At 37.6% G+C, this 16,399-nt stretch overlaps 1 protein-coding gene across 4 annotated transcripts in view; it reads left to right on the top strand.

The window, feature by feature from the left end:
- Positions 1-16,399, top strand: part of SLC35B3 (solute carrier family 35 member B3) — a 93,970-nt gene that overhangs the window by 30,187 nt on the left and 47,384 nt on the right. For 3 of the 4 annotated variants that reach the window (XR_010134177.1, XR_010134176.1, XR_008680456.1), the window contains one exon: positions 1,752-2,047. Coding sequence is in view for 1 of the 4 variants with exons in the window: in XM_055389586.2 (XP_055245561.1) it covers positions 1,752-1,851 (100 nt within the window). In the remaining 3 variants the exon portion in view is untranslated. Of the gene's footprint in view, positions 1-1,751; positions 3,740-16,399 lie in introns of those variants that run through there. The other variant, XM_055389586.2, reaches the window with a different exon arrangement.

Here is a 16,399-nt window from a genome sequence, read left to right as displayed (position 1 = left end):
ATGGTCAAAACCTGTGAAGGTATTTGTATCCTATGTGAGTGCTCACCAACAGGTGACCTCAGTGGAGGAGGAATTTAATAAGTGGATAGGATGACCCGTTTTGTGGACACCACTCAGCCTCTTTCCCCAGCCTCCCCTGTCATCATGAACAAAGTGGCCACGGTGACAGGGATGGAGGTTACTCAGGGGCTCAGCAACATGGACTTCCACTCACCAAGGCTGACCTTTCTATGGCCACTGCTGAGTACCAAATTTGCCAGCAGCAGAGACCAACACTGAGCCCTAGATATGGCACCATTTCTCAGAGTGATCAGCCAGCTACCTGGTGGCAGGTTGATTATATTGACCCCTTCCATCATGGAAAGGGCACAGGTTTGTCCTCACTGGAATAGACATTTACTCTGGATATGGGTTTGCCTATCCTTCACGTAATGCTTCTGCCAAGACTACCATCCGTGGACTCATGGAATGCCTTATCCACTGTCATGGTATTCCACCCATCACTGCCTCTGACCAAGGCACTCACTTTACAGCTAAAGGAGTGTGGCAGTGGGCTCATGCTCATGGAATTCACTGGTCTTACCATGTTGCCCATCTTCCTGAAGCAGATGGATTGACAGAAGGTGGAATGACCTTTTGAAGTCACAATTACAATACTAACTAGGTGACAATACTTTGCAGGTCTGGGGCAAAGTTCTCCAGAAGTCTGTATGCTCTGAATCAGTATCCAATATATGGTACTGTTTCTCCCATAGCCAGGATTCACGGGTCCAGGAATCAAGGGATGGAAGTGGAAGTGGCACTACTCACCATCACCCCCAGTGATCCACTAGCAATATTTTTGCTTCCTGTTCCGGCGACATTACGTTCTGCTGGCCTAAAGTTCTTAGTACCAGAGGGAGGAATGCTGCCACCAGGAGACACAACAACGATCCATTAAACTGGAAGTTAAGATTGCCACCTGGAAACTTTGGGCTCCTCCTACCTTTAAGTCAATAGGCTAAAAAGGGACTTACAGTGTTGGCTGGGGTGATTGACCTGGACTATGAAGATGAAATCAGTCTATTACTCCATAACAGAGGTAAGGAAGACAGGAATGCATGGAATACAGGAGATCGGTGCCTCTTAGTATTACCATCCCCTGTGATTAAGGTCAATGGGAAACTACAACAGCCCAAGCCAGGCAGGACTACAAATGGTCCAGACCCCTCGGGAATGAAGATTTGGGTGACTTCACCAGGAGAAAAGCCACAGTCTGCTGAGGTGCTTGCTGAAGGCAAAAGGAATACAGAATGGGTAGTAGAAGAAGGTAGTCACCAATACCAGCTACGACCACAGGACCAGCTACAGAAACGAGGACTGTAACTGTCATGAATATTTCCTCCTCCTTTTGTTAAAAACATGTTTATGCATGTATACACTTGTACTAAGAAAATATCTTCATTTTATTTCCTTTTCCTTTATCATGTGACGTAAGATTATTGACTTCATATCAGCATTTAAGTATTGCTAACTTTATGCAATAGTATTTGGGTTGGGGACTGGTGCATTTCCAGTTGTATGAAGGATAGTTGTATTATGTTAGGCATAATTATGACCTTATTATTGTCTTTATTTGAAGATTATGTATGATCTCAGGAGATGTGTATGGGTTCAAGTTGAGAAGGGGTAGACTTGTGATGGTTAATACTGAGTGTCAACTTGATTGGATTGAATGATGCAAAGTATTGATCCTGTGTGTATCTGTGAAGGTGCTGCCAAAGGAGATTAACATTTGAGTCAGAAGGCTGGGGAAGGAAGACCCACCCTCAATCTAGTGGGTACCATCTAATCAGCTGCCAGCGAATATAAAACACGCAGAAAAATGTGCAAGACTGCCCTAGCCTCCCAGAAAAAGGCGAGACTGACCTAGCCTCCCAGCCTACATCTTTCTCCCATGCTCTCCTGCCCTGGAACATCAGACTCCAAGTTCTTCACTTTTGGAACTCGGACTGTCTCTCTTTGCTCCTCAGCCTGCAGACAGCCTTTTGTGGGACCTTGTGATCATGTAAGTTAATACTTAATAAACTCCCCTTTTCATATATATATATAATATATAAATATATAAATATATATAATATACTCATATATATAATATACATGTATATTATATATATTACATATATATTATATATATAATATACATATCTCCTATTAGTTCTGTCCCTCTGAGAGCACTGAGTAATACATGTGACATTTGACCTAACTCTGGGTAGTTAGGATCAGAATTGTACTGCAGACATTATGCTTGTTAGCTATCATTAAAGAACTATTAGCATCGTCTGAACTGTTATCAAATGCTTTTAGTTTTCCCAAGTGTTTTTTACCTTAAACCTACTTTATATTCTAGATTTTGAACCCACTTTACATTCTAGATTCTTATTTGATCAGTAAGCCTAAAATTTTAGTAAAACTTGACCAGTAATGGGCCAGTAATGTGGCTTAGCACACTGCAAATATGTATGCATTATAAAATCACATTTACTCTTATATACATAGTTGCAAACACTAGTTTCCATGTCCTTATGATGCATCACCCTCCTGGTACATCCATGTGTTCAAGCCAGGGAAGTTCTCCCAAGTCTTGGTATATGCTTTTTATTGGAGTTTCACTATATAGCCCATAGGATTGATTAAATCAGTGGCCATGTGACTGAACTTTATCTTCAGCTGTCCTTCCTTCCCCAGAGGTTGGGTTGGTATTTCATGGCTCAAAGTCCCAAACCTCATGGCTCAAAGTCCCAAGCCTACGGTCACATCATTAGTCTTTCCAGCATGGCCAGCCCCAACTCTAAAACTAATTACATGGTTATCAAATCATCAGGTTATACATTGTGACACTCAAAACCTTTGCTGTGTGTTTTCTTCCTGATTAAACACTTGATAAGTTTTCTGTATTATGTGTTTGAGCAAAAATATTTTACATTTTCACTTATTCTGCTTTATTGTCCCTATTGACTGTCCCTATACTTGCCCATTAAACCAGCTGTCTTAACATTTGTAAACAGCTAATGTAGCCTCACTGATATGACTGCTCTATTTTTACTATAATGTCATTTATTCATTCATCTTCACTGGGCCAAATATGAACCAGGCATTATACTAGATGCTGAGGATGCAAAAAGAATAAACTATAACCCGTACTCTTGAAAAACTTCCAATCTATGGAAGATTTGCTATGATTGTTATATAAAAACACATCACATTAACCCTAAGTTTTCAGAATATTTTGCCATGGTGGTAGTACTTCTAAAACCACAGTGTGCACATGTACCACCTAAGGATCTAGTTTTTTAAAAAGAAAAAACAAAGGATTTGAATTCAATAGGGTTGGGTGGGGCATGAGATTCTGTTCTAACACACTTCCAAGTGATGCTAATGTTGCTGGTCCATGAACCATACTTGGAGTGCCTAGGGTGTAGCATACAAACTTTCAGAAGTTTTCAATATCAGGACATCTGAAATTATCAGAATAATTTTCACCCAAGTTTGTTCCATTTGCTTTTCAAACTTCACATTCTCGGTGGCCTGCCCTAGCAAACTGAACAGCAATCTTATGTTGAAGAGTTGCTGGCATAAGCAGAAAGAGTTTTTTAATCATTGTAGGTGTTTGAAAGATTTAATATTCATGACTTTCTCTATAAATGTTACCTTTTTAAAAATCTTCATGAAAGTAAGATAAACCTGTAATTCTCTCCCAGTCATGGTCTGTTGTTTTAATTTCATGGCATGTAGTTAAGATAGTTTTTATGCTATTTTGTAGTGACATTATGAAGAAAATGTTCATATCAATGATTTACTGCTATTTCAGAATGAACTGTGAATTACAGGGGGTTAGAGAAGTAGGTCTTAACACTTAAGGGATTCTTCTGAGTCTTTAATCACAAAAACGTGTTTTATTAAATATCTTAATCCTATGATAACCCCCCCACATTTCTAAAACATAATTAGAACATTTTAATCAGTTTTTACACAATTGATAAGATTTAAATAGATAAGTAAAGAAATGTGGATAATTTTTCACTATAGAAAATAATAGCAATAAGACTTTGGAGTCTGATTATTCTAGATTTCATTATAGGGCTCTTCCCCCATTATTTTTCTCCTAATACCAGTTACAGTGAAAGAAATAAAAAGCAGATCAATTAAAATGTTTATTGTGTTTCATTTCTGACTCAACAGTATATAAGCACTTAGGAATTGGTTGGGGCACTTAGGAATTGATTTTTTTCATACATTCCAAAATTCATTGATAGATAGACCTTAATTGTAATTGTTTAGAATAATTTTTGTATATAAACCAGAGACATTTCATAAACACGGGTAATCATCTTTTTCTCTAGTTTCTTTTTTTTTTTGAGATGGAGTCTCGCTCTGTCGCCCAGGCTGGAGTGCAGTGGCGCGATCTCGGCTCACTGCAAGCTCCGCCTCCTGGGTTCACGCCATTCTCCTGCCTCAGCCTCCCAGTAGCTGGGATTACAGGCGCCCGCCGCCACGCCCAGCTAATTTTTTGTGTTTTTAGTAGAGACGGGGTTTCACCGTGTTAGCCAGGATGGTCTTGATCTCCTGACCTCGTGATCCACCCGCCTCGGCCTCCCAAAGTGCTGGGATTACAGGTGTGAGCCGCCGCGCCCGGCCTTTTTCTCTAGTTTCTAACTATATTTTAATTGATGATGTTGGTTTAAGCACCACAGAATCATAAAATCTCAGGACTGTTTGGATGCTTGGCCACCTTTCTTTAAATCAAAGAAGACACTTGAAATTTCTGCTCTTAAGAAGGTTTGATCTAACAGGGTGAGGCTGGGGGAATTTACTGTAAGATGTGTATGAACCATAGCTAGTTTGAATCCTCCATAGCCAGTTTGAGTCATAGAGATGTCCATCTCTAAACAACTGGAGTTATGCTGGATTCAGGAGAAGCATAGAACCAGGTGTGCGGCTGCACTGTTTACACAGGTGATTGATTAGGCCTAACTAGGTCCATGGCTAGGGGACCAGTAAGAGTGTAGATTCACAGGCTGATAGTCCCACACTGAATTAAGAGATTTATTGTTTTAAATGTCCCAGCTATTTGGTAAGCAAGCTAATCTTACTAACATACACTTTATTTGTTCAGTTATTTCTTAGCAGTTTGCCATTCTCATAAAACTGAAGCGTGGGTAGTTACTTTTTTTTTTTCATAATTCTAAGGGGTTATCTGTTAACACAGTTTCTAGGAATATCTAATAGTTTGATTATTTTTTCTCCTCCACCTCTGGGACTCCTATACATGTTGGCAGTTCTACTTTCATCTACATATCCCTAAGCTATTCTCTTATGGTTTCCATCTCTGCTGTTTCTTGCTGCTTCTGAGAGAGTTTCTCAGTCTGGTCTTTCAGTGTACTAATTTGTTCTTCATCTGTTCAACCTGCTGTTTATCTCCTTTGTCGTGGTCGTGTTTTTTATATTTCAACCCTTATGTATTCAGACCTAATATTTCTACCTGGATTTTTAAAACAATTTATTGGTTTTGCTTTATGCTACCAGTATTGTTCCTAATTGTGTTATTTTTTATCATGGTTATTTTAAATTCTTGGACTCTCTTCTAATCATTCTGTTTTCAATGGTAGATATTTTTCAGTTGTCTTTTTTTTTTTAACAGTAATTACACACTTTAGGATAGCCATTGGCAGTTTCTCTCCAAGCCTTCACTGCCTTCTGCACCTTGCTGCCTTCTGTGCTTCTAGTCTATAACTCCAAGGTTAAAACAGCCTCAGTCTCCCCAGAACATCTCACTTTTGGTATTGTTTTGTTTTTTCCTAGAATTCACGTCTGTCTGTCTGAATCAGTATGTCTGTCTTCCTCTCTCTCTCACTCTCTCTCTCTCACTGTCTCTCACCCTCTCTCCCATCCTTTCTCCCTACCACGCCACCCTCCCCCATCTCCTAGTTCCTCTAGGATTGTGTTTTGGAAGAAACCAGCAGCCTATCCTAGCTCACCATCTTGACAGGAGCCAAAACTAAACTCCCAACTCTGTCTTAGTGATTTATACTACTAATGATTCTCAGATTTGCCTTTCTAATACAAATGAAAACTTGCTGGCTGCTACCTTGATGCAATCTATTTCAGGAATACTGGTTCATTTACCAGTTTTAATTGGTAAAATTCAAATTTCGGAAGATTTGTAATGTTTTATTACAAATCTAATTACTAATTTAAATGTAATTTTGAAACATTTTACTAACTTAAATATAGATTTCAAATCTTCTAGGAGAAGACTAAGTAATAGAATATAAAACAGAATTCAGTCCTAAAATATGTCTCATATTATGGCTAATTAGGTAAGATTGTTTTTAATACATAGGCATAATTGTTTGTGATAGGAAAACTTCACCATAAAGCTTTGATTATTTGAGATGGTACCAATTAGTATACTTTGTAAAATTTCCTAATTTTGCTGTTGTCTAATGCATATCATTTGTACAAAGTGATTTGAAACAGGCAGGGAAGCAGTAGTTTGTATTTTGAAGACATGGAAACAGACCTCAAGAAGACAAGTGATGTACCCAAGGTTCACACATAGTAAATGGCATAATGCACCTAAATCGGTTTCTTTGACTCTGATGCCTAGCTGATAATCCACCATTCCTCAACTCCTGCTCTTTCCAGCCACAACAGCACCAGGTTAGGACTGGCATCCTCTCCAGCTGTTTGTGTCCTCTCAAAATCCTGACACTGCCTTCCTTCTCAGGACCATGTAAAGGGAGCAAGACTTTTTCCAAGGAAGGACTTTTGTGGACACTCCTGCTGTCATACTTACTAACCCACCTAAGAAGATTAGCATCTTGAACCAGGCTTTAAGAGAATGCACAGAGGTGAAAGAAGGGATTTCCTGCCTGACATCCCCAGTCAGCCAAATCGACCTGTGCATGAGTGAGTTGGCCTATATAGGTAGACACTTCAAGTCATCTACCAGCAGGTAATGGGACTCAACCATAAAGAGAGGTGTTGAAACGGGGCAACTGGGAGTAAGGGATAGAATCCAAGGACCAGTCAGGATTTTACGTTGAATTAAAGTGAGATACTTTGTAAAGGAGCCAAGGCAAATGTAGTGAAGACAGAGAGGACATCACTGGAAGTACAAGGCAAGACAGAAGCTTAATCTTGGGGAAAAAAAATAGAGTGTAGGCGTCAAAGTCAGAGAAGAAGCAAAGGGAATCTGGCTTGCTTAGCTGTGAACTCCTAGGTCATTTTGTCTCTCTTAGCAAGAGATCCAGTTGGGACTACAGATGGTCCCCAATTCACTGTGGTTCAACTTTTGATTTCTTGGCTTAATGATCAAGAATGTATGAAAGCAACACACATTCTGTAGAAACTGCACTTCGAGTACCCATACAACCATTCTATTTTCACTTTCAGTACAGTATTCAATAAATTACACTGAATATTCAACACCTTATTATAAAATAGACTTTGTGCTGTGTGACTTTGCCCAACTGTAGACTAATGCAAGTATCTAAGCACGTTTATGGCAGGCTGGGCTAAGCTATGATGTTCTGTAGGTCAATAGCACTAAGTGCATTTTCAAATTAGGATATTTTCAACTTATGATGGGTTTATAAGGATGTAACCTGTCATAATTCGAGGAACACCTATAAACTTAAAGCTGGAGCAGGGATTTAAAATAATTAACACTGGAAATTTTTAAAATATGGGATCTAAGTGCCAGATCAGAAGTTGTACTTAAGGATTTTATGTGCCTCTCCTGTGTTAGCTGGAAATGTCACCACAATAAGAAAGAGGAGACTCTAGAATTAGGAAGAAATACTTCTGAATTATTGTCAGTAATATGATAACAGTTAGCATAAATTGCTTGATTTTACTGTGCTTCACTCACCACACTGAAAATGGGGTGATTAAAAATATCTTCTTGATAGAATTAAATTTTCTTCTTTATGATAGTTTTGTTAATAAGTGATACGTAATTTGAAATTATAATATTCAAAATTCAAATTCCATGATCCTAAGCCTTTCTAAGCATACAACTTTGCTTATGAATAGACAAGACTGTTCAAATGATGTGGCTATAATAGCAGAAGGCTTTATTATGACCTTATGAACAGACTTTTCCTGGATGGCAGAGCACTATCATAAAGGGTCCAGCTCTATTTCTATGTGACATTGACACAAGTCCACTCAATAGTTCCATCTAAACTAACTCTTTCAGAAGGGTTAATAGTAACACTCCATGGACCCACTTGACCTCTCCACTTAATTTTGAAAAGTATGAATTATCCACAATTGTAGCAACCACTGAGAAAATCATAAGCTTTCCTTTCCATTTTTTTTCTATGACAGCCATTGACCAAATATGTATTGAACAATTTGCAAGTCTCTTCAGAGATATGTAAACACATATCTATGTATATGAGATAGATTATATATCTGCCTCACAACTCCTTCACTTAATTATCTCAAAGTTTAGTGAGAAGCAGGCATAGAGTTATGGTGCGTTAACTTCTATAATGTGAATGTATATGAAGTGTAATAGGACTATTCTGAAAGACTTTTTCTAAGAGGTAGCATTTAAGCAAGTCCAGGTAAGACATCATGAGGATCTAAATACACACTCAGGGCATTGGAGCTGGTGAGGATGGAACCAATAATAGGGATATCTAGAGGGTAATTGATAGGGAGGGGATGAGGGAGAGGAAGCATCTTAGAATGACTTTTGCAGTTCTGACTTGGAAAACTGGATGAATGTTACTTGCTGAGATACACAATTCAGGAGAAAGAGTGTATTTGTTGGTGGGGAGAGCGAGTTGAAGCATAGTTTGGACATGACTGAGTTTAAAGTCTTACTTTGGAACCTCCAGATGAACAATTTCAGAAAGCAATGATAATATGTAGTTTGAGAGGCCTGGGAATCTGGATTCGGGAGTTAAAACAATGAGCATGAGTAAGATGGCCAATGTTGTTGTTTTTTTAAGTGAAGAGAGTGTTTACAAAGCCTGAGAAACACTGATGTTTAGTGGTGAACAGAGCAAGAGGGACCTGCACAGGGGCTGAAAATGAGAGGTCAGAGAAGGAGGAAAGCGTGATCTCAAGGAGCCAAAAGGAGGAGAAACAGGTCAAAAGGGAGGAAGTTGTCAGTGCCGTTTTTGAGATACATGAAAAATTTTTTAAACATGATCGGCATAAAGATGGATTTATAACAATTAGATTTCTTTACTGACCCTAGATTATAATGCAAACAAATATTTACCATATTCTAATTTTTTCTTTAATTACAAAATAGAATTTTTGAAAAAGATAAAAATGTATTTTATACTAATCATATGTGAATTCAAGATATTTCAAAACAATATAGACTTTCTATACAAACAGCCCTAATTTGAATTCCAGCTTCACAATTAACCTGGAGCAAATTAGTTACCTTCTCATTTTCTTCATCCAGAAAAATGGAATTAGCACACCTTTACAAGGTGATTTTGAAGATCAAACAAAATAATACACATAAAAGAACAGCCTATTTTTTATAAACATTTATTATGTTTTAAGCATCTATTTTAAGAAGTGAGGAAAATATTCAGCAAATGAAGCCCAAAGAAAGCAGAAAGAAGTATGTAATAAGAGCAGAAATTAAATAGTAAATAAAAATATACAATTAAAAAAATTAAGGCCAGGCCCAGTGGCTCACCCCTGTGACCTCATACTTTGAGAGGCCAAGGTGGGAGGATTGCTTGAGACCAGGAGTTTGAGACCAGCCTGGGAAGCATAATGAGACCCCATCTCTAGAAAAAATAAGAATTTTTTTTTTTAAATCAGCAGGGCACAATGGTGTATGCCTGTAGTCCCAGCTCCGTGGAATGCTGAGGCAGGAGCATCATTTGAGCCCAGGAGATCAAGACTACAATAAGCTGTGATTGTGCCACTGCACTCCAGCCTGGGTGATAGAACAAGACTCTGTCTCAAACAAACAAAAAAAAAAGTTGATTTTTTTTAAGAATTAAAATTAATAAACTTCTGGGTTGTCTGATCATGAAATTAAGAAGATAAAAATGTGTAGTATACCTGAAATGAAAAAAGGATATTACTGCATGTTCTATGAACATTTAGGAAGAAGAAAAGAATATCTTAAAGCATTTTATGCCAATAAATTTGAAAATTTAGATAAGAACAACTAATTTCTACAAAAATACAGTCTACCAAAACTGACATAGGAAGACACAAAATTTGAATAGTTCCATATATGTAAGTACCTACGAAAAAACCTACTGTAAGCATGATACTTAATGATAAGTTATAGAAAGTATTTGGTTTGATTTCAGAAATAAGTGTGTATTCCTGTTATTAGTACATTTATTCAACATTGTACTGGAGGTCCTAGCCTGTACAGAAAAAGCCAAAAAACCAGGAAGAAAAAATAACTGTAAGGAAAAAAAAGTATATTCACAAATGACACAATTATGTACACACAAAATCTAAAGCAATCTACAAATACACTATTAAAATTAAAAACTGGATTTAGCAGAGTCTCTCAATATAAGATCAATATGCAAGAATTGTATTTCTTTATACAGCAGCAGACAACTAGAAAAATTGAATATTAAAAGTGATTCTAGGCTGGGTGCAGTGACTCACACCTGTAATCCCAGCACTTTGGGAAGCCGAGGCAGGTGGATCACCTGAGGTCAGGAGTTCGAGACCAGCCTGGGCAACATGGTGAAACCCTGTCTCTACTAAAAATACAAAAATTAGCCGGGCATGATGGCGGGCGCCTGTAGTCCCAGCTACTTAGGAGGTTGAGGCAGGAGAATGCCTTGAACCCGGGAGGCAGAGGTTGCCGTGAGCCAAGGTTGCACCATTGCACTCCAGCCTGAGTGACAGAGTGAGACTCTGTCTCAAAAAAAAAAAAAAAAAAGTGATTCTATTCACAGTAGTATTAAATATCATGAAATTCTTTGAAATAAATATAAGATGTGCACAATCTCTGCCAGTAAACTCTAAGTTATTGAGCAAAATTATAGAATCCCTACATAAATGAAGGTATATTCATGTTCATCTATTGGCAGTTGCAATATAGTAAATTGTCATTCCCAAATGATTTATGGATTCAGTTCAAGTCCCGCATGCCTGTGTACGTATGTGTATATGAGAAAATAAGCTGATTCCAGAATTTATAAAGAAATGAGAAGTACTGAAATGGCCAATGATCTCTTGAACAAAATAGGTACCACCATATATCAAGACTTGTTATCGGCTCCAGTAATTAGTGCAGTGCACTATGGCACAAGAAGAGACAAATAGACTGTTGGAACAACATTAAGAGCTCAGAAACAAATCCACACACACAGGGACATTTGATTTGCCTCAAAGATGGGACTACAGATAAGCGGGGAAACTTTTTTTTTCAATAATTGATGTTTGATGGGTTAGATATGGAAACTATGGAACTTGGCCTAAACTTATAAACTACATATGAAAGGTCAAACAGTGGCTTTCACAAGATATGAAAGGCAAAACAGGCTCTGTGGGGAGGGGAAGTTATTTTGAAAGGAGACAAAAAGCATTAATACAAAGGAGAAGATTGACAAACTATATTACATTAAAAATTAGTGAATTCATCTAATCATGAGAAAACATTGGAGAAGTCCAAATTGAGGTTTATTCTCAAAATACCTGACCAGTACTATTAAAGTGTTAAAGTCAGGAAAAATAGGAACTGAGACAATTGCCACAGATTGAGGGAGACTAAGGAGACTGACCGCTGAACGCAGCATGGTATCCTGGAACAGAAAAAGGATAACAGCGGAAAACCGGTATAATCTGAATAAATTGTGTTGTTTATGTAACAGTGTCGTACCTATATTAATATCTGAGTTTGATAAGTGTTAGTTATGTTTGATAAATGGTTATGGAATGGGTTAACATTAGAGGAAGCTGGATGGAGGATATATTGGAGCCCTCTGTACTCTTTTCTACTCTTCTGTAAATCTAAAATTAATTCAAAATAAAATGTTTAAAAATTTAAAAATCATATTCATCAAAAGACACCATTAAGAAAGTAAAAAAGCAAGCCACAAGTAGGAGAAGAAATTTCCCATACATGTCATCAAAATGAACTTGTATCTAGAATACATAAAGAGCCTCTACAAATCAGTAAGGACAGCGTAATACAAAAGTTGGGAAATGACTTGAAGCCTTTTACAAAAGAGGATAGCCAAATAACTATAAACATTTGAAAAGCCTCATTATGCTTCAGTGATAACCCCAAGTAAAAATCTACTACAATCTTACCAGAAAGGCTAAATATTGACAATTCTCATATGCTGCTATTAGAAGTGCAAATTGCTATAACCAGTTCAGAAAACTATTCAACATTATCTGAAAAATTTGAATGTACATCCAGTGACGCAGAAATTCCACTCACAAGCACATACAACAGAAATGTAGGCATGTGTGTATCAAAAGACACACACAAAAATATTCATAGCAGCATCATTCAGAAAAGCAGAAACTGAGTCACCCAAATACAGTAGTCACCTACAGTCCAATGGGTTAAAAAAAAATTGTGCTATACGCACATAATTGAGTGAATAGGAAAGACTTACCACTACTCATAGCAACAATAATTTGACATACATAATGTCACATGAAAAAGCATAAATACAAAAGAGTATAAACTATATGATTCTGTTTACGTAAAGTTACAAAAAAAAAACAAAGGCAAAGCAAAACTACAATGGTTAGGGATCCATGTTTTGATGGTAAAATTATCAAGAAAAGCAAAGAAGTGATAACGTAAAAGACAATTGTATTTTGGGGGAAAGGAGAGATTAGGGCTGGGGAGGGCTGGCCTGAGGAGGCTTGTGTAGTGGGGCAATGTTTTATTGGCCTGTGTCATGTTTATACTGGTGTGCCCTTTGAGAAATATAACTGAACTGTGTGTTTTGAATGGGTGGAGTTTTCTGTATTACATTGCACAATAAAAGAGTCTTCTAAAAGAGGAAGTGGGCTGGGGGAAGAAAAGAAACATTCTTTAGAAGAACTCAGCAGCTCTCTAAAAATGGAGACTCTTAGATCAACCTATGCGTATTTCTTTGTCTTAAATCTTGTTTTCCTCTTCCAGGAAAAGATCCATTCCTTCCTTTTCGGCCGCATCAGACATTTTTAATAAAATATGAGATTTTCTTTTAACAGCACTTTCTTTTAATTGGAGTAATTTTAACACGCTCAAGTTGTGTACTTAGTTAATGACAGTAGCAGCTGATTAAATGGATGTAACTTATACGCACACATGCCCACCTTCACATACATACTTATTTTTTAAACCCTCCTTTAAAGACAGTATATCTGACTTTAAGGGATGTATTCAGTCATTAGATGCTCTTTCATCACATGCTGCATTAAGTGTTTTCCATTTAGAAGACAGATCTGAAACACCAGCCTTATCATTCTTGGATTTGCAATTGAAGTATAAAATCTTGCCAGAGTTGCATCCATTAAAATAAAACAGTCTTGGAAATTAAGCACTAATTTCCCCTTCAAATGGCCATTTCTGGTTTTTTTCTTTCTAATTACCACTGTAATGAAGTGGCCAGTATTATGGTAGGAAGTGATTTCAAAGGCAGCAATCTCTTATTATGAATTATAGGCTTTATTTTCCACCCTAATGGGAGTCAGCCTTAGTTATCGAAAATGCATGTGCAAACTCCATCTCTGCTGAGACTAAAATAGTTTTGGAATAACAAATCATACTTTCAGCTTAGAGAGACAGTAGGCCTTCAAGCATTTCACTAAAGCAAAGATGAAGAGGAAAACCATTATATTTTCACTACAGGATCATTTCTAACCTGTTGCACTCTAATCTGTTGCTCTCTGTAGCAGACTTTCAGCATATTAAAACACTGCTATATTAATAACATCTGATAAGGACAATTTGTATCAAGATAGATATGAAGAAAGGCACTTAGAAAACCATAAAGCACTCTAAAAGTATTACTTTTTGTTGAGCCATTAACCTGACCACAGGGACTCCTTTGGGTCATGCAGTCCAGTCTGCTTCTAACATGGGCAGTGGCCCTTTCTGTTTCCTGTCAACGTGAGGTTTGACCTAAATATCTTGCTTTCATTTGTTGAAAAGGAAATTCTCTTTTAACTTTGATCATATCCCATGTGGACTTTCAACTTTTCTATGTCCCCTTGAAATTCTTTCCTGTCAAATGATTATAATGTGCCACTGCTTCTTGCCTGTGAGTTGGGGCACAGGTAACACCCACAATCATGCGCCAAGCTTTTAGCAGCTTTGTTAAGTGGGTATTGTGATTGTTTAGTCCAAAATAAGTAGCGATAAGCATGCCCCCCATTCTTTGGTGTCAGTACTATCAAATTTAAATGGGAAAAGCCTCTAGAAATGAGTTGTTATCCATCTGAAAAAGCCATGCTGGGGTCTGCAATATAAACCACTGGGTTTTTTTCTGATGGCAAAATAGAAAAGATCATCATGCTGACCATTTCAATTGCCTACATTGTATATCAGATTATTTTATCTTCTCATATGTAGGAAAATGATAACTTCTTACTCTGATGTCAACAGTAGCAATTTGGTAATGGACAAGAGAAATCAATTTCCCTCATGGGCATTTCTGAGTCTAAGTTTGGACCCACATGTGTTTCCCAAGAGTCTTTCTTCATCCTGTAACTTTGGTTGACCAATGATGTATTCACTGTAGGTTAATGGGAGTAGAAAATGCAAACTGGATCTTGAAAAAAAAAAAAAGAAAAGCATTACCAACTTTAAAAATTCAATCTGTGAACACTTTTGACTATGCAGAATAACTCATGTTTCATGAAGACATTCTTTCTTCATTTTAAAACAAACAGAAAGAAGTCTGCCTAAAAAGGTGATGGAAACTTTGGCTCAAAATACAATGATTACTGCCTGTGTTGAAAAATTATACAGACTGTCTGTGTAGAAAAACTATATAATCCCAGCACTTTGGGAGGCTGAGGTGGCCAGATCACTTGAGGTCAGGAGTTCGAGTCCAGCCTGGCCAACATGGCGAAACCCCATCTCCACTAAAAGCTAAACAAACAAAAAAAATTACCTGGGCATGGTGGTGCACACCTGTAATCCCAGCTATTTGGGAGGCTGAGGCAGGAGGACTGCTTGAACCCAGGAGGCAGAGGTTGCAGTGGGCTGAGATTGTGCCACTGCACTCCAGCCTGGGTAACAGAGTGAGACTCTGTCTCCAAAAATAAAAATAAAAACTATACAGATAGTAAAAAGATGAGGGTGGGCACAGGCTGGGTGGGGTGGGGAAGGGAAGAGGAGGATAGATAGGCAAAGCACAGGTGAGACTATTCTGTGTGATACTACACTAGCAGATACATGACGTTATACATGTGTCAAAACCTATAGAAGTACAACTAAGAGTGAACCTGAAAGTGAACTATGGACTATAGTTAATAATATATTGATATTGGTACATTAGTTGTAACAAATGTACCACACTAGTGAAAGATGTTAATAATAGATAAACAATATACGTGGTGGGAATGGGATGCATATATGGAACTGTACTCAATTTTTCTGTAAATCTTTAACTACTCTAATAAAAACTCTCTTAATTATTTTATTAAAAAGAAAGGGATGAAAACACCTACACAGCAGGAAAGGAATACCCAGTTCTCTTAGTGGAGGTATGGGTGTAAACCCTCAGCCCCAAAACTTGCCCCAAAATGGTATGAGTGATTCATAAAATTGAAAACCTTGCACATATGAATAGACCTAAAACAACGGTAACTTTTTTGAAGTTTTACGATTCCTATATTCATCTGGATTTTATCATAAAGTAGAAAAAGGAGAAAGCCATTCCCTGTTCACCTAGGTATTTTAATAAATGTTAGATGTTCCCCTTAAAAATGATTTGCTTGTTCATTGTGAAAAATTCAGGGAGTAAAAGGCGAAAATAAAAGAAAATCATTTTAAATATTAAAAGATACACAAATCCATAATGACAAGGACATTAAAGGCAAAGATCTAACAAGCCAGCACTAAAAGGTTGGGCGGAGTGAGCAGCTTAGGCATATAATTGCAGATGATTAACAGCAAAGGGTGTTTAGATAGCTGCAGGTAGTTTGGTGCAGCTGAAACAGATTTCAATTAGGGTTCGGCTGCAGATGGAAGCAGGGGGGCCTTGGAGTTTGCATTTGGTTCTTTGGGAGTACGAAGCTATTGTAAGGCCTTTGGCTGGAAATAACATGATTCAGCAGTATCCCTCAGGAATGAGACAGGGACAAAGCTGGGGGGACTAATGAGGAGATGAACTAGAATAATGCAGATTAAACTTGATGAGAGTTGTACTGAAGGAATATC

Source organism: Gorilla gorilla, chromosome 5, assembly GCF_029281585.2.
Source record: "Gorilla gorilla gorilla isolate KB3781 chromosome 5, NHGRI_mGorGor1-v2.1_pri, whole genome shotgun sequence".
NCBI lineage: Eukaryota > Metazoa > Chordata > Mammalia > Primates > Hominidae > Gorilla > Gorilla gorilla.
This window is presented reverse-complemented; position numbering and strand designations above follow the sequence as displayed.